Source organism: Parus major, chromosome 10 (assembly GCF_001522545.3).
Source record: "Parus major isolate Abel chromosome 10, Parus_major1.1, whole genome shotgun sequence".
NCBI lineage: Eukaryota > Metazoa > Chordata > Aves > Passeriformes > Paridae > Parus > Parus major.
In genome coordinates, this window is record NC_031779.1 from 5,895,987 (window position 1) to 5,919,409 (window position 23,423).

The 23,423-nt window shown below is 39.4% G+C and overlaps 1 protein-coding gene across 3 annotated transcripts in view; it reads left to right on the forward strand.

Annotated features, from left to right (window-relative positions):
* The window catches only part of THSD4 (thrombospondin type 1 domain containing 4), a 262,970-nt gene that overhangs the window by 229,219 nt on the left and 10,328 nt on the right, over nt 1-23,423 (forward strand). For all 3 annotated transcript variants that reach the window (XM_019007885.1, XM_015638496.3, XM_015638502.3), the window contains 6 exons: nt 8,789-8,964; nt 12,682-12,778; nt 13,651-13,893; nt 16,159-16,288; nt 17,968-18,172; nt 18,461-18,634. In XM_019007885.1, the coding sequence (XP_018863430.1) occupies nt 8,789-8,964; nt 12,682-12,778; nt 13,651-13,893; nt 16,159-16,288; nt 17,968-18,172; nt 18,461-18,634 (1,025 nt within the window). The remainder of the gene's footprint in view (nt 1-8,788; nt 8,965-12,681; nt 12,779-13,650; nt 13,894-16,158; nt 16,289-17,967; nt 18,173-18,460; nt 18,635-23,423) is intronic.

Consider the following 23,423-nt stretch of genomic DNA (forward strand, 5'->3'; position numbering starts at 1 on the left):
TATAAAAGTCATCAATAAAATGTGATGATTTCTGGTTTTGTCATGTCTGTAGATTTCTGGGCTTACCTCCAGGTATCAGTTGTGTGTTTCTCATGGTTTGGTGGCTTTGTCAAATAAATATCAAATCAGTTCCATCCCAGAACATCTTTTTTATGTTTAAATGTGTGGACTGCCATAAACAATAACATGATACTGACCCAAGCCTTTATAGCCAGAAGATGATGCCTGAGAAATCAATAGCAGTACTGTATTTCCAGCTTGTCTCTGACCACCCAGCTTATTGTGCCAGATTTCCTCTTCTGGCAGAGTGTACCCAGGTGAATGGAGACAGCCTCTCATGAGTGTCTGTGTCATTTTTCTTCACTAGGAGCCAAATACTCCAGAGGATCTCTAATAAATTATTGTTGTTTAAGTGAAAGACTAAGGTTTATGTGCTGTTGTCAGCTTTGATTGGAAGAGACAATGAGTGAAGAATTGGATGATTTTTTTCAGGGCTGGACATTTGCGGTCTGTCTGCTTTTGTTTGTGGCCTGTGTCCTTGCTGTAATGGGCACTGAATTAATCAAATCACCTGTATCCTTACCCTAAAGGCCTCTAAATTAATCAAAGCCCATCTTCTCCCACCCCTAGTCCAGTCTCTGCTCTCCAGTGTCTGTGCCCATGCCCTGATCTCACAGTGTCCCTGTCAAGGCTTGCCTGCACTGCTGGCCCAGTGACTGCCTGGCCCCACAGCCGCTGTGGGCTCCTGCTCCACCCTGCTACAGGACAGGAAAACCATTTCAGATCTCTCTCCATGCTGGTGTCAGCATTCACTCAAACCTGACCATACCTGGGACTTCAGGTCTGGGTCAGCCCAGCCTGAAATCAGCCCCAAGGTGTGGAAGCCCTGCAGAGAGCAGCAGTATCAGAGTCTGGGCCAGAGCAACTCACACCTAAACTGGGGCAGCCAGCAGTGCTTTGCAGCTCACAGTCTGTGTGTTTTGAGTTACAGTGTTTAACTTTACCACACAGAGCATCCAAAATTCTTGAGAAATTCCACTTGAAATTCAAAACAGCTTAGGAGTATTCATTAGCTCCAATTTTTCATTTCAAGGGACAAAAGCTATTTAGCAAACAAAAGAAGCAGTTTCTACTTCAGCTTTTCATTCCTGTGAGACAGAGTGCTCTTTCTGCACAGATGTCACAATCTGCTGGTTTAGTTTAGCTGTCATACAATTATTCCAATTCTTGGCAGTTGTCAGGAGTGTAAGGAGGTACAAAACACTTTTTGTTATGCCAGCTGGAGGAAAGAGTGGGGTATTTACACATGTGCATTTCACTAATCTGGCCCTTCTGACTGAAGTAGTGTCTGGATTAGAAGATAATTCAATTGCAGTTATCTACCTAAAGGACTTTTGCCAAATGCGTGCTGAGTTTCTGTGCTGGGTTCACTAACGTGCAGCTGAGCTGTGCCAGAAGGCTCAGCTATCATGTTCAGAGCCATTAGCAGCCAGTCCCATCAACTCCTGAAACACAAGAACCAGATTCTAACTGAAACTGTGTAACTCAGCCAAATACTATCATCAGCAGGTTCAGCTGGAGCTGCATGGCTAAGATATCACAAGCTACATTGGAAATGTATCCCTGTTGGAGGCTACCAGTCCTGAATGTTGTTTGTTATTTCCAAATCCTTGATTTACAACTATTGCCAGTGGAGAGTATTTCCTGATGGTACTGAGGTAGGGTGGGAAATAAATTACTTAGAATTCATGCCCTGCTTTTTCACTGGACTTAGACAAAAATTCTAATCATGTCCTATAAGAGCTGAAGTTCTAAGACTGCCATTTAGAACTGCAACCTCAGTTATGTCCTGCCTTCTTTACAGAAATAAATTAAGGATGTAAAAGTAAGAATGGGAACAGGGATTTTGAATTTCTATATTTTAAAAAGTCCACAATTTTGAGTTAGATTCTACTGATTAATTTCTAGAGTCGTCTGAAGCGTAGGAGTTCCCTTTGAGGCACTGCATTTCCCAAAACAAAATAGTAGATATGCAATGGGCTATACATTCAGCATAGCTAAAAATGCAAGACATGTATGATTCTTACTACAATTCTCTGGGGTTTAGTGTTGTCCTTCTCTTCATATTTAATTCCTCTCAGTCTACTTTTCTGCTAGCCCTTCTGTCCTTTGTCTTCAGTATTTTCAAGGCAATGGTAAAATTACATACAACTAAACAGCAGTAAATTTACGTAGACTTTAGTGGAGTTGGGAACTTAGTTAACCACTGATACCCCTTCAACCCATCAGAAATGTTTGTGCAAGTTGGAAGAGAGGTTTTTATAGATTATTTTAGTATTACTTAATAAAATGTATTTAAGGTATATAATTATAGAGAATGGCTAGGTAAAAATAAATGGAAAGTTCATCATTCTTATCACGTACTACCATTGTGTATATTAATTGTGTCAGTCCTTTCAGGTGAGGTCATTTGCAGAATAATGGAATCTGCTTATTTTCAGGTTTTTTTGGAATGATTCTTATCTTCAACGAATGTTGTGCTGGCCTTCTGATAGCTTGTCTTGTCCTTCCTCCCAGTATAGTAAATATGTGTATATATATATATATATATTCTTCAACGAATGTTGTGCTGGCCTTCTGATAGCTTGTCTTGTCCTTCCTCCCAGTATAGTAAATATGTGTATATATATATATATATATATATACAGCCCAGTATAGGGCTGTAATAGACAAGTGATGAAACTCAGGAACTGTTCAGCAGTCATGTCACTTCTAACAGGAGCTCTTTACTCATTGCAGTCCACACTTTGATACAAAGTAGGAATTGAAATACCCTTGGTGAAGAACCCGGTTGTTGCATATTTAATTGTGGTGGCTGTTGAGATGCAGTGCCAATATCTGCATGTCATGAACAGCATAGAGCATTGATGCCTTCACACTTCCCTGACTTTCATAAAGCCTGTCGTGCTAAGGAGGACTAGGCAGGTTTATTTTTGTGCTGGACCTCATAAACATAGCACTAGTCTAAAGATGAACTTTATCTCTGTTGTTTCCTCTTACTCCTTCATTTGCTTTCACAGTAAATGTTAGTATGGCCTACAAAAAAAGCTTTTAGAAACTAATTATATGATCTGGGTAAGCATATACTCTTTAGTGTTCCCTAATTCGGCTATTTAGAGCATATCTCAACATTCAGAATTATTGCCTTGGCATAGCTTACTTGGAATCATGTAAGTCTTACTAGTTTTGTACTCACAAATAATAATATTAAAAGTCATCAATCACTCAAGTGCACCTGCTTGAAAAATGGGAAAAGGCATTTTATTCGAGCAATTTAAAGAAGGGAAACAGTAATAAGAAGAAACCTGAAAATGAAACCCAAGATGCAATTCACATGGAGTGCTTATGCCTTGCAGTGCAAAAATTCACAAAATGCTGAAATTCTGCTTTAGTGAATGTTTTTACTTCCATCATCAAATCTGCTTCATGAGCTCCCTATTTCCAAAGCTCCAGGCTGTTCACAGACATAGGTTTACAGTCTTAGTGTAGCAGCTGGGTAATAGGATGCAGAACATTCTCTGCTTGAGTAACACTGCTGTTTATATGGGTTTTCCAAAGGTCTGTGTTGCACACTGCTTCCCACTGGGATTGAGGATGATGTGTGGGAGAGCAGCAGTGACACTGAAGAACAATAAATACCATATTATCACATTTTGCAAATGTCAGGTAGTATATCTGTGTGTGTATTTTGCAGTACCTCATGTGCTGAAGTCTCAGAAGTTGCAGTGTGAGAATGCTGTTGTCAGAGAGGGACTTCCTGCGTTTTGCTTCTCATCTCACCAAAAAGGCAGAAGAGGAAGCCTAGACTAGCTAATGTGTAATGTTTCACTGGCTGTAACTAATACCTGCCAGGGAAGACTGCTAAAAAATTTGGGCAAATCCTGCATCCTCTCCTGACAGAATCTCAAGATTTGGTAACATGCAGATTGACTCTGCTCTTTGGAGATTTTACTGAAGCCATTGAGACCTCAAATCTGCTGTAGTGTCTGGGCTTGAAGAGATTATATAGCTATAAGACATCTGAATTTTTTCTCAAAGCTTATAATACTTACTTACAACAGTATTTAATTGTCTGTTCTGTTTTGCTGCCCCAGCATTTTCCTTGAGCTGAGGCATCAACAGGGCTTTTGGAGTCAATCACAAAAGGAGCAGGCACAACTGAGAGAAGTGGAAGCTTCTCTCTGAGGAAATTGGGGAAGGAATAGTTCAGTGGATTCTCCCAAATGGAAAATTACTGTTTGCTGCAGTACAGAATTTGGCTTTTTTCCTCATGCAGAGGTACTTTAGAGTAGCCTAGAAGCTGTGTGCTGTGACTCAGTATTTCTAGACTGTGGTCCATGTGCTCCCTCTTTAGTGACCTAACAGGTATTGTGTATTCCATCCTGCAAGATTGACAGGCACGAAGGCAGGCTGTGTTTTGTGACACTGAATAGTTTTTTGGATTTTTTGGTGGTTTTTTTGGTTGAGGTTTGGTGGTTTTTTATGTCTGAAGTTGTCTTCAAGTCCTTTTGGAGAAGATAGTTTTTGCAATCTGTATGCATTCAGAAGTAGCCACTGGTGTTAGGAGTTGCACTGGTGTGGCAGCTGGTCAGCAGGCTGTAGGTATGGCTGCTCTGAGTTAAAGGCCAGCTCAGTGCATTTGCTGGACTTTTCCACTTTCTGGACTTTTTCATTTGCTGGACTTTTCCAGCAAGTCCTTCCCTTCCAAGTTTCTCTTCCTGTTGCATTCCTGTTACATTCCATGCATGGTTTGTACCGTGAAGCCAACTGACTTATCTCACAGGAGATGTTACCAAAGACTATCCATGGGGTTTACTCGTACAAGAAGCACCACCCTACGCTGATTTTCATTATGCACTATGTGAATATTTTAGATTTGTCTCTGAAAGTGCCATATAATGTATTTTTGTGCAGGAATAATAAACAGGAGAAGGTGCATGTTTCTTTCACTTCTTTCATCAAAGTGGTTTCTCAGAAATAATCTGATTATTTACTACAGCTGTATCTGGGCACTTTCTTTAAAGGTGGGAAAAGTATTGCTGTTTCTATAGAAAGCTAGTATGGCCAAGACATTCATGCACTTTAATTCAAATTAAACAACAACAGGATTAAATTTTTTAAAGCTTGGTCTTTGATTGGCAGCTGCTAAATAAATGCAGCCTGAGAGCCCCATCCATCTCACCTGATACCTTCAGTTTTAGCTTTCATGTTTTCCAGATTCCATACTGCCTTCGTGTGTGACTCTGAAGTTCATATGAAGTGCTAGAAAGTTCTCTTCACAGTGTAGTTAGACAAAACTATCCCTTTCAAGCCTGAGAACCAAGGACACCGTTGCAGCTTCAGGCCCCAAAAGCATAAACAACGGTGAATAGAAGGGAGCAATCTGGGAGAATGGGACTTCATAACCTGAGGCTGTGGTTGGACCATTAACCCCAATATGTAAATGAACCAAAACTTATAAAAGTGTGAAATCTCATGACCAGTTGTCCATCTTGGGTCCATCTTGGGTGTAACCCTGGCCAGGCTCTTGTACTGCCCAAGGTGTGTTCTTATAAAGCCTTTTAATTAAATACCTACTTTATTCCCTTGACTCTGTCTAGCCTCTGCTCCAGATAACCTCTTCAGGCACCACAGCTACTTGCCTGCTCGAGGTGCCTTTGTTGAGGACTTCTATCAAAGAACATTTTATGATGTCTTGTCAATCTCTGACTTGCACCTTGAGTGCATCTGCAGCTTGTCAGGGTTCCCTGGATGAAATCACCAGTGAGACATTTGCAGTTGGCTTCAGCAGCCAAGCCTTGATCTGGATTCCCCCTGACCACAGCTGAAGGCTGCAGCCTCTTCCCAGAGGGAGGAACTGCTCCCTGCTTCACTCTGTGGGTCAGGACCAAATGAGAGCCACTTCATGTATATGGGAAAGAACTTCAATTCTGTCTGTCTACAGCCTTCTTATAAAGTGATTAAGTAGGACTTAGGACACTGTTCTCCCAGACAGAAAAGCCTTAGGACAAAAATATATGGTATTACTCTGCATATTAGTACTGTTGCCAGATTTAAGAAGTTTCATTTCATTATTGGTACTGTGACTATTTTGGGTGAAAATGTACTGCAAATAGTGAGGTACTACAGCCACACCTAAAATATTTCTCTTCAGACGTGGTTAGAAAAATAGGAGTCATTCAGCAAGACACTTAAAATGTATATCAAACTGCTAATATGAAGTTAATCAGAATTTGAACCCTGAAATACTCCATATCACTAGTGCAAAACATCATTGAAGGCCACTGTAAACAACAGTTTTAGTTAAAAGCTGTTTCCAAGATGAAAGATAGATTAAATGAGCTACAGCCTGTATGAGGAATTCCTCATGAGAAATTAATGGTAAAGCTCCTCAAAATCTTTCATGCTTTGGCTAAAAATATTAGCACCATAAAAATTCTTCAGGGGGCAGAGTTGAGGTGGTAGATGCAGAGTGATCAAAACATAAAAGAAGCACATTTTCCCTTTTTATGAAGAGGCCTCTTTCAAATCTGTCATATGATGGATTTGAAATGAAAGTTTAATGTGCACTCAGTTTTTCAGACAGCCATCTTTCTACGGCTTTGTTATTAATAACAATTTAATCTTAGACAGCTCTTTTTTTTTCCTTGAGCTTTTGATGATTCATTTATCTTATTTGTTTAGCATCTGTCTAAGAAAAGATACTCAGATCATAAAGTTAAGGAAGTGTTTCACATTAATAAAACAATTTTAAATCAGTCTCCAACACATTTTGCAGAAGTGTTTGATCTATAGTTGTTTGAATTAAAAAGTAGCAAAGTGTAAATAGGGTATAAATAGCAAGCAAATAATATGACTGGATTTCCTATCTAACCTGTATACAATATTTTTTGAGCTGTAATTTTTCCTCTCAGCATGATATGAGGAATGATAAGGCCATTTCCATGGCTCATATTGTATAAAATACTTTCCAGCTAATGTCCACAGTATAGAGCTTGTTTTGTGGATGTGTTAGTAAATGAGACCTAGAAAGCAAGTGGATGTATGGCTGCTCTTGGGAAAATAAACAGAAAATAAACATGTAGCATTAAGTAAAATAAAAGTTCAAAATGTGTGAATGCATTTACAGGGTCTGATGCGAAGCCATTTATTTAATTGCCATTTTTGCTTTTGTATAAATATTTCATTAATATTAAGCAAATCATAAATAGTTGGATAGTCAGCAGCAACCCCTCCAAGTCAGAAGATTTTGAATTTTACAACCTAACAAGACAAGTGAGTGTCACTATCCCTTCTCAGAGGACATTCTGTTCTGAGTCCTGCAGCAAAGCAGGAAGACTGCTTCTACTGATTAGTTAAGTTAATTCAGATGTCTGGAATATGTACAGACAATAAAAGTTTCATCTCTAATGTGTGCTACTTTGGAATTAGTGGCATAAATTTAATTTCCCATCATTTGGGCTATGCATGTAAGTTTTTCCTAATAGTGAAAATAGTAGTGTATAATGTTGAGAGCATTTTTACTGAGAATTACCATTATTGAGACAGGGCGAAGAAGTTGTCATCTCTGGAATAACTGGGTCCTTGACCCTAAACTTTTTTAAGTTCAAAGCTTGTACCTTGAATTTGGATTTTAAAAAGTAAATTACGGAGCAAGGTACAGCCAAGGGTATTACTAGATTTTGTTGTCTCTTTTAAAGTTTATATTTAAAAGCAAATCCTTTTGTAAAAAAATTAAAAATCTATGAGTGGAGCCTTTAGAGAAAGGGCTGTGTCTCATGGTCAATGTCTGATACAGCAATGTCTGATAGGGTTTCAGCCTCAATGTATATATATATTTTTTAAATTATGCAACTGTAATATTGCATAAATTATACACATATATGTGGTAGGAGTTTCTGACCTTAAGGACTAAAAATTATAGTCACGTAGATAAGGAAAGTAGGAATGAGAGGGAACAGAGGCTCCTATGTCACCAAACCACTGCCTTGCCCATAATAACAAAGGGAATGCACTGCCCAGCAGGATATTGAATCCATATCTTAGCAATCCCTGGCTAGTATCTGATTTGCATGTCACTTTTTTTTATGCAACAGATCCTACTGCCATTTTCAGAATGCTCAGCACTCCAAGCAGTGCTGTAGGTCAGGACTCTGCAGATGTTCTGACAAAAAAATCTTGTTCTGAAAAGGAAAGGGAGGAACCAGCCAAAGGGCTTCATGAAAAATAACAGGAACATTTGGCAATTCAGGGTACTCCTGTGCCCCTATGTTGTTGGTCCTTCTATATTGCCTAATGCACTGGTTTTCTGTATCTGTCTCTGTGTTTTGTTTTGCCTAAATCACAAAATAGTCCATGCAATGGGAAGAGAGTGCAGGAAAACCATTTCCTCGGCATCCGTGTGTGTTGTGTGTGTTGCTGGCTGGCTGAGAGTCACGTGGCCACCTGGGAGAAACTGCTGAAAAAGGTTTCCAAGCTGTCTTTGATTTTTCTTTCCTTTCATACAGCAACATACATAAACATACAAAGTTTTCAAAGATTGGATTGTGTTTGCTTTGCTGAGTTATTTTCCCCACAACTACTAATGCAACTCTGTTCTTTTTACCAGCTTTGTTCCCTGGTGTCAGGAGTACCTGGAGTGTTCTGTGCAGCTGTGGGGAACTGATTGGGCACCAGTGTGGGAAGTGCTTTCCTCTGACCAAATCTTGTGTTTGTGTCCCCTCTCCAGCCCTGCGCAGCCGCTCAGGACGCTCCATCATCAACGGCAACTGGGCCATCGATCGCCCGGGCAGGTACGAAGGTGGTGGGACAATGTTCACTTACAGACGCCCCAATGAGATCTCCAGCACCGCAGGGGAGTCCTTTTTAGCTGATGGGCCAACAAATGAAGTCCTTGATGTCTATGTGAGTTAGTATTTCAATTATTCTTTCTGATGGAAAAGAAATTGTTCACTTCATTGTTAAAATGCAACCCTAAAATGGCATTCAGTACCGACACTCTGTTACTTTAATTTTGAAATGTTAGTTTTGCTATTTTCCATTTGTTTGGTGTGGTATCCATTTTGCTCCAAATCATAGAAAATCTAAATCAAGCCTTTTTCTCTCAGACTGAACGGATCCAGTAAAACCAATTGAACTTGTTCAGTAAAGTAGAAATAAGGCATACAAATGTCCAAGGGTTTTCTTTTGTGAACTGGATTTTTTCTGGATACTTTCCTATTGAAACAAATTTGGCATAGTTTAATTTTACAGTGAAGAAGCAAATACTTAAGCCAGACAAGGCCTCTCACCATCTCAGTTTCTTTTAAAAGAAACAAGTCCATAAACCTACAGAATGTAGGATTTGAAGCAGGGCAGTTTTAATATGAAGCTGTGATAGGAGACCATATATAATGGCCATCTGAGAAAGGGAGAAGAAAAATTGTGTCTAAGAGGGAGAAATCATATTGAGAAAGCTTTTTACTTCAGATGGGATGGGTTTTTAGTTCTTCATACTGAAATAAAAATATAACTGGAATTGATTACAACTTCTTCCAAGATAAGTGGTGTGTTCTGAGATTATACACTTCCACACAGTAAAATTCATTTATTGAAAAAACTAGGTGAACTGAATATATGATTCTTTCATCCAGCTGTGCCTTTTTTGACCTAGAGTGCAATATGGAGTAGAAAAGTGAGTGTACAGGATAATTTCATAGAAAAATTAATAGTAACTGTGCTGATTACTAAGCTGGGAAAAGCTAGATGTTGGCAAAGTTATTTCCCGTCTGCTATATGGTGTCCAATAAAGTAAGGTAATAATTATGCTAACGCTAGAATCATCAAGGTTGCAAAAGACCTCTAGGATCATCTAGTCCAATCGATCCAAACTTCTTTTCTAATTGATTGTAATTGACTGGGAAAAACTTGGGAAAATAAACAATTTGGCTCCTAAACTGTGCAATGCAGACTCTGTGTTTTTCAGATGTTATGTCATTGTGCAATCACAGGGCTTGTGAGTTGAGGCTTGGCCCTGAGTTTTTATTTTCAGCCAGTTAATGCCCAGTATGTAATGACCCAGACAGAAGAGGGTTAGAAAGTGGATTAAACAGATATTTCCAAAGTAATATCATAAAAAAGCCTTAAGTTTTGATGTTGTTTGATGTTAGTTATGACGTTTGATATTGCAATGCTTTGGTTTAGGTTTAGGGAGCGTAAGAAAGTTGCTTTACCAGCTTAGCTCTGTGTTTACTGCTGTGGATTGGCACTTCTGATTTGACTGGACCCAAGATATTTCTGGTTGATAGGAGGAATGCTACCATTCAGTATAGGATGATAGTTTAGTCTCTTTTTTAATACAGTGTGGGAAGATAAAGGTGAATAGTGCTAGATGTAAATCAGTGCTCAATATGACACAGTCTTGCTCGTGGGTTTGAAATGTGTAGCCAAGCAGATATGGATGTCTTTTTTCAGACTTCATCTTACAGTGCCTGAGTCATGTAATTCTCCATTCACCCATACTCATGATCCTTATGCTCTGTGTAGAAAAATGAAGAGATTTGCAGATGGGAGCTCCAAATGGCTTTCTGTTCTGTTTTCCTGAGATCATGCTTTCTTCCATTCTGAAAGGTGGAGGAAAAAGCTTTCTGATTTACAGGAGGTAATAAGTAACAAGAAGAAGAGGTGCAAGTTCTGTCCAAGTGTGAAGTATACATTGCTACAAAGACTTAGGTCTACTAACTCAAAGCAAAATTATTCTATCATTTGAGGTATTCTCCTGCAGTAAAGCTGGAACAATATGCTAATTAGGGTCTTCATCAATTAAGCTCTCTCTAAAATATGCCAGTCAGTTGTTTTGAGAAATGTGATGGGAAAACCATAATGTGGGAACCACTGGGAAGTTGTTCCTGGAACCATCTAAAGAACAGGGTCCTGGTTCTGGAAGGGAAGTGTACTGCTGAAGTCAATTCACAGCTCATGGTTCTCTCAGGACCACAAAGAGGGTGTGTTTTTTGGATAAGAAAGTGACATTGGAAGGACCCAACCTTACAAAAAAATACTACAGGCAGTGCATTATTAGATGGTTCAGAAAAGTGAATGCTCTCTGAGGGACAGTGTTTAGAGGAACAGCTATTGTATTTGGCAAGGAAAGAGTGATTTTGACATAAGTTAAAACAAAAGTCTGAATCCCTAGTTGGTATTAATAGATGTGAATTTAGTGAAGCCTTGGAGCGTTAGTTGTGCTCTGCTGGGTCACTTGGCCATTAGGATAGCAGGACATTTTACTTTTAGGTCCATGGATTGTGAGAACCAAAGAGCCAGAACAAGCTCTGGTGTTTGCTTGTGGGTTTGTTGGTTTGAATTTTTGTATGTTTGTGTTCTGGTTTTATTTGGCTTGGTTTTAAAAGGTACTTTTAGTAAAATCTGAGGCTTCTATCAGACTAATCCCCACAGAGAGTTCAGGCTAAAACATAAATGTTACATAGTAGTAGCAGTACTGAAGTAATCAGAGCTAAAGTGGTGAAATTAACAGCTCAGGACATCCCTGCATTTGTAGTTGTGGGAACACTGAGGCTCAGAGCAGTAGGGTCAGCTGGGAATGGAGTGTGCTGCTATCAGATTAAAAAAGCTGTCCTAAAGTCGTATCTTTCTTGGGTCCTGTTGTGCCCAACTGCTTAAGCAAGCACACCCAGAGTAACAGTGACCATCAGTCATGCTCCTGTCAGCTCATGTGGGCTCATGCAGCAGCATTCTGAAAACCCTGAGCTTCATTTTCATATTTAAAGGAGAAAACCTTCAGGTTCCCACCTGTGTTCCATAAAGAACACATTGATGAGTTGTGGTTTGCTGTAAGGCAGGGGGACTCTGGCTGTGCTTATGCTGCATCTTCGTTCATTTAAAAATGAATGGGGAAGGATGCAGGAGGGCTGCAGGTGATCTTCAGCTGCTGCAGCAAGTCCATGGGCCTTTGGGATCTGCTCCCTGATCTTTGCAGCGCTCATGGGGTGGGCAGCAGGACAGCCCCAGTTTGGGCTGGTGGATTGTTGGGGCTCCATGGGGTGCTGAGGGAGCTGCAGGGTGCTGGAAGGAGCAGATGGGTGCAGAGTAACGCGCGTGTGCTGTCTGCAGGTGCTCTCCTCGAGCCGCTGAGGAACCTCGAAAAACACAGTAGGCTGCAGGTGTGGGGTTGGGGGTTGTAGTAGTGTTTTTCTGCTTTGTTTCCTCTTTGCTTTGTTTCCTGAGGTGTCTGTCAAGTTCCTGCTATCTCACACTCTTTTGATGACCTTTGGACAATCTTCTGCTGCTGAGGCCTGCTGTGAGCCTCTGCTGCTCGGCCGGCACAGCCCACAGCACACCTTGGCCACAAGCACAGCAGTCTTAGGTTTTTCAAAGAAGATTTAGACAGTTTCTCTGCCATCATAAACTAGTTCAATTTGCAAATGCAGGAGCTTTTATTTTCTTCTTTGCAAGCAGTAACTTGTATTTTCTTCTTTTTGCATTTTTTGGAGACAGTCATTAACCATTTCTTCTATCCCAACCAGTGATAAATAATGTTATATAGCTGATCAGTTCAAGTTGGTATTTAAGTATTAATAATATAACAAGTGGAAGAACTTAATGTATGGCTGGTTTTCTTTTTAGATGATACATCAGCAGCCTAACCCGGGTATACATTATGAATATATCATTCCAGGAGACAATGTCATTAGTCCTCAGTTGCTTGCTCACAGGAGGCCAGGTAAAAAGCCACCATTTCCTTTTATCAAACACCTTTTGGTACTTAATAAGCTAATGGAGAAACTCATAGCAATAAATTCAGTGTAAATGCTGCCATTGATGCGGGAGAGGCCCAGAATTTCACCCTACATATTCAATGAAAACTCAGCATTGATTTGGTAAAACTTCAGTGAATTAAAACTGGCAAGGTTTATTATGTTTTATCTGGGAAGATTACTACTTTGAGTAGGAGTGTTGTAATCATGTCTCAGAAACGAAATAGAACATGATCTTTCTTTTCAAAGTCTTTTTGAGATACTTTAAAACAACCCTCCACAATCCCCCTTTCCTCTTTCAAGTGGAGGGGATCAAACAGAACAGTGTTCTCTTCCCAAGCAAGAGTCTGGGCAGCTCCTGCCTGAGCTGTGGATATGTGCTGTGTACTCCTAGGAAGTCCTGAAGGACAGGAGAAACTCTGCAAGTGAATTTGGTCCTAATTTTAATGTTCGTGACTTGCTTTGACAAATTTCTGAGTGTTTGGTATGTTCATAATGAGGACCAGCTGTGCTGTGACATGGGGAGGCACAGACTGCAGAGCATGAAACAAAACAAAAATGCTTTGGGAAATTTTGACACTGGGTTAGTTAACTCTACACTGTCTTTGGAGATTCCTCAGATTTTAGTTTTTAATGTATTTGCTGGCTAAGACTTGGTTATCTTAGTTTAAAACAGCACAATCTTTGCAGGTCACTATTAGGCAGTCTCTACATAGCAGATTAGAGCTGCTTCCAAGTTTAGTGATTCTCCATTTCTAATTACTAGAGAATAATAACATAGGGTAATATTTTCATGTGAGGCTCAATATTTTACTTTTCTATTATTGTCCATCATCAGGGGAGCCATTGAACGGTCAGTTAGGAATGCCAGAAAGTACAAGTCATGAGGATGAGGATTTACATAGAGAGACAGACATCCTCACTGGGCAGTCAGCTGGGACTTTTCCAGTTATTCAACCAGGAAGATTTCCTTCTCATCAGCCAGAAAACCAGGTGCCTGCTATGCAACCACCAAGACAAAACCGAGAACACAACTGGAAACAGGTTGGAAAAACTGAGTGCACTACTACATGTGGGAAAGGTAAGTGCTCTGTGTATGCACAGAGCATTGTTAGACCTGCTGTTGTCTGTTCTCACAACCAAAAGGCATGTCACTACTATTACCTGTGCTTATATTTGAAACAGTAGAAACAGCAAGATCAACAATAGAAAGCATGGAAATTATAAGGCAAGATACAACATTTACCTCTGAAAGGAAATTTCAGCATTTATGGCAAGCTGCTCTCTCCCATACCCTTGATATGCAGCTGCTTTCCTCAACATTCTTTGGCATTCTTTACCATTCCCTCTTGCCTCTCCAGTTTTGTCAGATACACCCACCATGCTCTTTGTGTCTCTGTCAACAGTTTTCTGATCTTCATAGGAAGGTTTCACAGGCATTTCATCAGACATATCTTTGTCTCATTGGATGTTGTTGGAGCAGTACTGATGTGACTTCAGAAATCTGAGGTTTTAATAGAGGAGAAGTGGGAAGGAAAAGGGATGGAAAGGGCCTGGTGAGCTTTTGGGAAGTGGTGCATACACTGCTTGCATATACTGCAAAGATTAAACTTTGCTGCCAGACATTCACAGTGACCACAGATTCAGTAATGCAGAACACAAGCAATTACTTGGAAGAATAAATTTTTGTGGTGGTAAAAGTGAAATCTTTTGTACTATGCTTAGCCACCCACCCCCATACCCATAACACTGCAGAGGTTTAAAATAAACATGTACCAGTGTGAGAACTCAGCTGACTGTCACCAGTTCATATGCATGTAGAACATTTGCTTCTTAATTCGTCTGAGAGGACTTGTAAATTGAGAGAAACATTGTAAATTTGGTCCAAGGCCAGATGAGTGTCCATGTTATAGCTACAGACAGAGCTGAAAAAAAACAGCAGTATTGATAGCAATCAAAATTGCTTCTCAGATAAAAAAAAAAGAAAAAGTTTCTCCTTGGAGAAATTACAGGAAAAGTACTAGAGCTAAAATACAATCAGTAAAATTCAGACTTCTTTAAGTCAGTCCTTTTGTGGAGAAAAATATTTTAGTTGGCTTTTAAGCACACTGTGTTTTTACTACAAGTCATATAGGCAGAATCCATAATTGTGTCTGATGATTGGCTAGCAGCAGTCAGTCTGTACCAACTGCTGGGTGAATGAATTCCTGTGTTCAAGGTGAATTTTAGTATCCAGGTCTGGTAACTCGTGGTGCAGTTGCAGGAACACATCAGGGTAAATGTATTCTTCCTTTACATCATAGAAATCTTGGTTATGTGTGCCATGGCCTTTATCAACATTGGCATGTAGTTCTTGTCCTTTCAGCAGAGATTTGGTCACTTTGGTTGTGGTATTAATGAAATCTGAGTCAAAATGAAGATAGCAAAACTGTAAGTCTTAAGAAAAAAAATAAAATAAAAAAAATTAATTTCAGCCTCCAATTTACTCCATGAAATTTTGCAACAGAACTTCCAAAAATAAGTGTCTCTTTTCCCATTATATGAAGAATGTGTGCATGTTCTGATTGAGTTAAATTCAAAAGAAACTGGATCTGGAGAGCCGGATCCTGAGACTGTTGAGACTGTGTGAGCATTTCTTGTAATCTTGGTGTGAGACGCCTGTGACTCTCAGATGGCCCTAAGGCATTTCAAGCCAAACTAGGTTATATAGGCTGACAAAGAGGGGAGTGGAAAAATCAGGAAAAAAATCTCTACTATTTCAGGCTTTGTTTTAATTTTGCATCATTCAGTATAGGAGACTTTCTGTTTTTTTCTTTCCTCTGTATTTTCCATTTTCTTCTACTTCATTTCTTCATGCAGAAATATAGATGACTGTTTTTAATTTTTTTTTAATGATCCACCAAATTTAAATAACTTCCAAAATTCCAAGTTGCAAGGAAAAAAAAGTTACTTTTGTGCTACCTGAGGAAAAGGGAAGCTAAATTAACAGTTTTGATGAAAACCTGAGATTTCAAAGCACATTTCTAAAACTTTGGCATAGAAGAAATACTATTATCTTTTTTTTTTTTTTTTACAAAGTGAAAATGTTTCCCATGAGAACTGCCACCAACTCTTGTCCTAGATTTCCATTTAAGATGACTGAGCAAATAGATCTGCTGGAATTTAAACAGTGTGGAAATTGCTACTGCATCCTTACAGCTCTTACATTTGGAAATTTTGGATAAAGCCTTTGTCTGTGTTTCCTGTTGTCAGGTTATGCTTTTCCTTTCTGCATCAATGTTGGATGCTGCTGTTACTGCTGCAGAATCTTTTGCAATTCTTTACCTAATTGTCTGCTTCATTTCAGGATCACAGTACCCAATTTTCCACTGCGTTAACAGAATCACTCACGAGGAGGTACCTGAGGGTTACTGTGACAGCAGCACCAAACCCATTCCAGAAGAGGAGGCCTGCAACCTCTTCCCATGCCCTGCTTTGTAAGATACTATCATCTAAGTCAAGTGAAAGGAGCCAGTATCATTGAGATCTTGCATATTAAAGATATATTCTAAGTAGGAAAGTAGTTTGAGCTTCTAAATACAGTGCACTTGTGTTGTAAATTGTAGTGGATTATTTTTCCAGAGTTGTTGGTGGTCTTCTTCCCCTTCCCAGGAGGCAATAGCGGAGTAAACAAAGGGGAACCTGGAACCAAGTAGGTATAGCAGTTTCTCAAGTGTGTGTGGTTGTTCAGGCAGACCTGCTCTATGTGGTCTCTGTGGGTACACTTTTTCAAGTGAGAGGCTTCTGCATATGCCTGTGTAAAGAAGAGGCTCTGCAGATTCCGTGACTCCACATGAGATCAGTGTGCTACAGTGGCCATACTTTCATTATTTAAAGATGAGACTGCTCAAAGCAGCCCCCTTGTGCATTCACTTCTTTGCCCTGAATTGAGCAGTTCTTTAGCTCCAAAACTGGTTTCTCAGGTGGTGGTCCTTGTTTCCAGCACACTGATAGAACCAGCTCAGGTGTGGTTTCCTTCTGAATCACACTTGCTATTGGGAGACTGAATTGCAATTGGCTGGGCAACTTGTTTGAAACACTTAAAATTAAAAATATAAATAAAAATTTAAAAAATAACCAGAAGAATAGTTCATCCAGAGTGTATACCAAGGAAAGGAAAGGGCTAAACCTGGTTGCTATTAGAGCAACTCTCTTAGGTCAATTTTCCATCTCTCTTGTGGTTATACTCTTCAGTTCTCTTCTGAGCAGCAAGTGGTCACTCCTTATCCCAGGGGAGTTTCTAATGATGTAAATGCCCTTACAGGCTCAGAGATGTCCCTGATGAGCAATTTCCTAGTGCACATTAGATACTCAGGAACTTCTGAAGTTATTTACCTGGAGGTGGCTTCTCTCACCATAAATGTTTTCCTTACCCTTTTCATTCTAACAACTCATTCAGGATAATATCAAGAGTATAAACAAAGAAATGCGAATATAAATATAATACAAAAGTATATAAATGCAGAGATTTTGCTTGCTGTCCACAAGAGTTCAGAAATAAAATGTGTAAACAGTTTAGATACTTCCTTTGGGCATGTGTCTGTCTTAATGCTTGTAAAGAAAAAATTAAAAATTACATATTTATACAAAGATAGCTAAATTAATACATTGAATTTTTGGAATAAGAAGGAAAAATCTAGAGATTTTTTCAGTCTCTAAAGTTAATTATATTTGTTCATTGCTTGTCATTTACTATTTCAGTTTTACTGATAAATGAATGCCTGGATGCATTTTGTGATTTTTATGTTGCTGGTCTTTTTTAGCACCTTTGCTGCAGAAAACTTTTATGCAGCACATCTTAAACATTTGGGAAGTGTCATTAGAACAGTAATATATATTACAGATAAGCAGCTATTACAGGCTTAAGTAACATTTGTAATATGTCTTGAGAGCATGAACTGTGCAGTCTGTATCCATGCTCATTATTACCAGCCTCTGCAGGAAGGCTGTGTAAACAAGTGTGTGATGGTGCCTCCTAAGGGAGTGTTGCACACGGAGACTGAGGTGTGATCTCATAGGATTCTAGACTGGCATCAGGATAATGTCATTCCAGTTCTGTTAAGGTCAGTGGTAACAATTCTTTGTGGAACAAAGATTTCTTTTTTTTTCACTTCAGCTGGGATATAGGGGAGTGGTCTGAGTGCAGCAAAACCTGTGGGCTGGGAATGCAGCACCGGCAGATCCTGTGCCGGCAGATCTACGCCAACCGCACGCTGACAGTGCAGCAGTACCGCTGCCAGCACCTGGAGAAACCTGACACAACCAGCACCTGCCAGCTCAAGATCTGCAGCGAGTGGCAGATCAGGACAGAGTGGACCTCAGTAAGTAAGATCTGTTCATTTGGGGCAGAATACCTCAGAAAGAATACAAATTTTCTTCCAGGTATCACTAATCAAACATCAATTTGGTTTTGTTTAAAACAAGTGGAATATTAAAAGGCTTGGAAATAAGTAAATCTTAGTTCAATAAATCCCTGCTTGACTATGACCATAAGTTTCCTAAGCAGAAAGATGTCTTAGCAGGAATGAATGAACTGAATGATCCCAGCTCCCTGCTAAACCACTGCAGTCCTTGCACAGACTCCTGATGCAACCTCCCTTTTGTCACAGTGTTCAGTGCCTTGTGGAGTGGGGCAGAGGACTCGAGATGTGAAGTGTGTCAGCAACCTTGGGGACATTGTTGATGATGAGGAATGTAACATGAAGCTGCGGCCAAATGACATCGAGAACTGCGACATGGGCCCCTGTGCCAAGAGCTGGTTCCTTACAGAATGGAGTGACAGGGTAAGGCTTCTCAGTATCTTTATCTGCCAAACCTTCTAAAACAAGAGCATCAGAATTTTAAAGATCTACATCTATACAGACATAAAAGGAGTAATCTTATTTTCCGTGTTTATTCTTGGTCTTTTAAACAAGCAAAAGCAAATAAAAAAAAAATAATGATCCCAAGGGCTTCTTGAGTTTGTGTTAACATACAAGAATGCATGGAAAGGGCAAGCTTGTGGGTACATGGCCAAATGTCCAGACTTAGAATTGGCTCTGAGTCTGAACTTTCCAAAATATTGAGTGTGCTGAGATTTATTATTCTTCCTTGCTTAGTGCTGAGTCTCAAGATTCAGACTCTTAAAGGTTTTCCTACTGTTTTTTTAAGGGATACAGATTTGAGGCCTGATGTTTGCATTTAAGTTCAATCCATAAACCAATTATCTCATAGGTGTGAAAAGAGGGGAACAACTTCATAAATCAGGCAGGCCTGGTTCAGGCTCTTGTATTTCCTGAATGTGGCTGTTGGGGTTAATTTTCTTCCAATGAGTCAGATTCTCTGCCTGAAAGCAGTAAAACCAGTGGTGATTGAACTTGTTTCATGATTGGGCTCAGAGTTGCTGTTTAGTGGTGATATTTATATGGTTTCATTAAGAGGCTTACAAATATGAGCTAAGAAGAGCCTGGTACTTTGGTCCCTCTTGTGGATGCTTGCATATCAATTTCAGCTGTAGGCAAGTTCAGCCTTCAGTCTGTAAAATCCCAGCCACATCTCCCTGTGCTGTGACAGACAAATAATGTAATTTATCAGTGAAGCTGTAAGGTTACATTCATAGCTTCATGACTTCATTGCTTAGATCACTTTGTGATTTGTGACTCTGAAAGCCAGGAATGTCAGGCTCACAGGCTGTGCATTAGTTTGGACACTCAGATTTTTCACATGGTTTGGATGCCGAGATGGAGCAGGAACTTCACAAGTAGGGCAGGTACCTGCTATGTCACAGAACTTTAAAAAAGGCTGATCAGACTCTTGCTACAAGGTCTGCAAAATTTTCAGCCCCCAGACAACTCATATAGATTTTATAAAGAAAACAAAAATATAGATTACTAAATCTGTCTTGTGACTTTTTTTCCCAGTGTATGCTCTTGCGTATTATGGACAGAATGATACCAGGAGAAGCAGAAGTATTAGTGCAAAGGGCAAAGATTTTGCTGCAGGGAAATGGCAGTGCTTTTGTTTTTCTGCCCTTTTTTCTCTTTTTTTTTTTTTTCTTTTTCTTATAGATCTGCTCTTTGTACAGCGGTGTTAAATCCATTCTACCCTCAAAGACATCATTTAGCCCAGCTGCCCTCACCCAGTGTGGTTCCACCACATAAAGCACAAACATTGCAGTGAAAACTCTAGCACCATTCTCCTCATTATCCTACACTGATATTTAGTCCTTCAGCTTTTGAGCTGAAGGTTATAACTGTAGAATGTTATTGTGCTTATTTATATGTGTTAAATGAGATGTACAAGTGAAGCAGGTAATGTGGAAAATGTTGGAGTTTTTTTTCTTACCACAAAGGTTTTAGGGCCAGAGAGTAAAGAATGGATTTTGTTACCTTCCCAGTTTATATAAGTGTACAGATTAATTTCTTCCAAATGCTTGCTACTGTAGTTGGCATTACTCACCATCACTTCTGCCAGGAATGGGTTTGGAGTTTGATTCACATAAAGGATGTAAGAAACAGCTTATTTCAGGAAAAAAATAGATTTGAGGTGGAACATGCAGGATCTCCTAAGATTCACACATACCTCATAACTCAGATGTTGAGCTGCTCAGGGGCAGTGATTCCAGTGGCAGGCAGTGAAATACAGCAACAGTGAGCAGCTTTGCAAAGTCAGGCCATTGGCCATTAACTGTCTTATTGTGCCCTGAAAGGGCTGCATCTTAGGAGCGGAAATTGCTGTGTAGAGGAGTGTGTTTCTGTTGAAAAACAAGAAGAATTCTGTCATGGTCATTCCCAGGTGTATGGGCTTTGCATGTGTCATTTCTCCAAACAATTCCTTAAAAAGGACTTCAAGCCAAGCCACACTTCAGCAGTAACCATAGATCAGCAATGGTCAGCCACAAATGGTTCAGCTAAGCAGCCAAAAGTTCAAATGCTTAAAAAAGCTTGTTCAAACCTCTTGAGTCTGCAAAACTGTGGTGGAAATCTCACAAGAACAGACCTTCTTTGTGAGATTTATTACATGCCTACTTCAAGTCCCAGCTGGAAATACCACAGAACAGTCTTTCCCATTGTATTTTGACATTTCAGCCGTGCCTAGAAGTAAGAGGTAAAAGAACTTATCATAACTTTTGGAACTTTGAAATGGTTGAGTTCAAACTTAGTTACAGCTGGAAGAGAAGGCCTTTTCTGAACCCACTTTGCAAACACTTCATGTGTACAGTTGCACATGCAGCAAGTAGAGTTTTCCAGAAGCCTGTCAGAGACTGGTTAGGCACGTACTTCCTCTTTCAGCAAGGGATAGATCAGACTTCCCTGTCTGGATTGATGGGATGCATGGGCCACTACAACATAGCCTTGGTTAACTAGCAAAACATCAAGGAGAAAACAGAGCAACATAAAAATTACGGTTGTCTTTGCTGGCAGCAGATGTTCAATTTCAGGATTTGATAACTGTGGTACATATTTGTGCAGAATTTGACATGGGTATTCTTTAACAATGTTTTAAGAAAAAAAAACATGGTCTAATTTAGGAATGGTGAAAAGATTTTGTGTTTTCTTACTTTACTGAGACCATGCAAAGTTTTAATTGATGCAGAAATCACACTAGTTACCTATATTATCATTAATAGTTTATGTGGTTCTGAACTAGATGATTATATCATTACTTTTCCCTAAATGTGACTGCAGCAATATTGCATATGTGCAGTTAAAAAGTCTATAAGCACATATGAATTTGTGTGTAGGAGTTGTGTTTCCTTCCCAGCATGGGCTGTATGTTGCTTTACTCTGTAAATACACTTCTTGCCATGTTCTCCAGTCTTGTTTTCCCACAATGTATTTATGTATTTCATGGCTACCTATTTTGCCCCATGGCATTGACCTCCTTGATGTTGCTTTCTACACACAGCAAATTTTTATATATGTAATTAAAAACCCCTTCATGTTCCTAAGACAATTCAGTTTTTGATTTGTGGTGTTTTGATAAACAGGTGTTAGAGCCCATTGAGAGTATGTTACACAAACACTTTTACCTGCAAAGCTTATGAGGTGTGTGGCCACCATGTGTGCTCTGGAAAGGAGGGAGAGAAAGAATTCATTCTTGGGAAACTTGGGAAACTTCTTTTTTGAAAGTACATACTCTTGTTCCTTGTATTGGAAGTAGGTCTAAACACCATCTATTGATATCCACCAGGCTTAATATTGAGAGAAGCAGAAACTTTTACCCATTTCAATGGAAAAGATTACAGGTTAAAAGTCTGCAGTAGCAAAGTGGGACTGATTGGTCTTATTTTGTCTGTGCCTGCCTTTGCATTTATTGCTCTATCTTGAGCATAAATAAGACAATTAACTTAAGTTTCATGGCTTTGACTTCTATATGATCTTTAACCTCTTTTGCCTATAGAGAGTCTGGACAAACTTTTGTGATATTTTTATGTGCATTAGTAGAAAGATTGCTTCCTGTCTCATAATTCTCTAAAGATGTCATACTGCATTAAAGCAGCAGAGTTCCACCAAACAGCATCCATTAATCAGTAGAGTAAATCTGGTGAACCTTACTGAACTTAGCAGCAAAATGGGATTGATGGGAGCAGATGAGATTCTTGCAAACATTTCACATGACTGATTTTTTGACAGCTCTAATTGCTGGAAAGTTTATTTCTCCTATGGGTCAGGAGCGGGAAACTGCATTCTCCTGATTTACAGCAATGAGAGACTCACCAATGTTTCCTTCCAGCTAACTGGAGCATTCCCCTCCTGCATTTTTGTTTATTCTTCATTGCCATCTCCTCTGTTCATTTGTTTCTCATTTTATGTTTAGAGCCTACTTAGAAAAGAAGCCAAAATAGAAACAATTCTTAGATGTTAATGAGATTCTGCGGCCAAAATAAAATCTTGGGAAGAAAGAAAAAATGCTGCACATCAGGGAACATAATCAAAACAAACCAAACACATGCTCTGGATTTCACTCTTCATTAAAAAGAGTAACAGCAATGCTTCTGTAATAATCTTCTGCAAGAGAACTGTAGTAAAAGGACAACTTCATAAAAATCAATGCATTATTCCTTTCAATTATGAGCATTGCCTAAAAGGTTCAAGTGGGTTTGTTGACCAGTCAAATGTGGAAACAACAATGAATATTGTAGTTTACATTCTTCTTTCACTGCTTTTTATTTAAATCTGGATACTTTACTTAAAATCTCCTGAATCTTGGTGAAAAAAAGAAAAATTACCATTTACCTTGTGCAAGAGTTCATTATTTTTTATTATCACTGTTTATTTGTTTAGTATAAAATGGAAATGAAAAAAAAAATACCCTTTTTCATTGATTTAATGTGGCATTCATATGGAAATAGAAAGTTTGCATTCTTTATGTATAAATATGTAACTCACTTCATAATTTCCAATGAAACATAACGCCAGGAGGGTTTGATAGAAGGGTGGCCAAGGTCTACAGAGGTTCGTGTGTCCTTCTCTAGACCTGGCCTTGCTTTGCCCCAGCTGAGCCCCTAAAGCCTGCCTGGCTTTAGCTGAGCCCCAGCTCTGCAGGCAGGGACAGGCAGGGCCCGAGCAGGCTCCGGGCTCAGGCAGGATC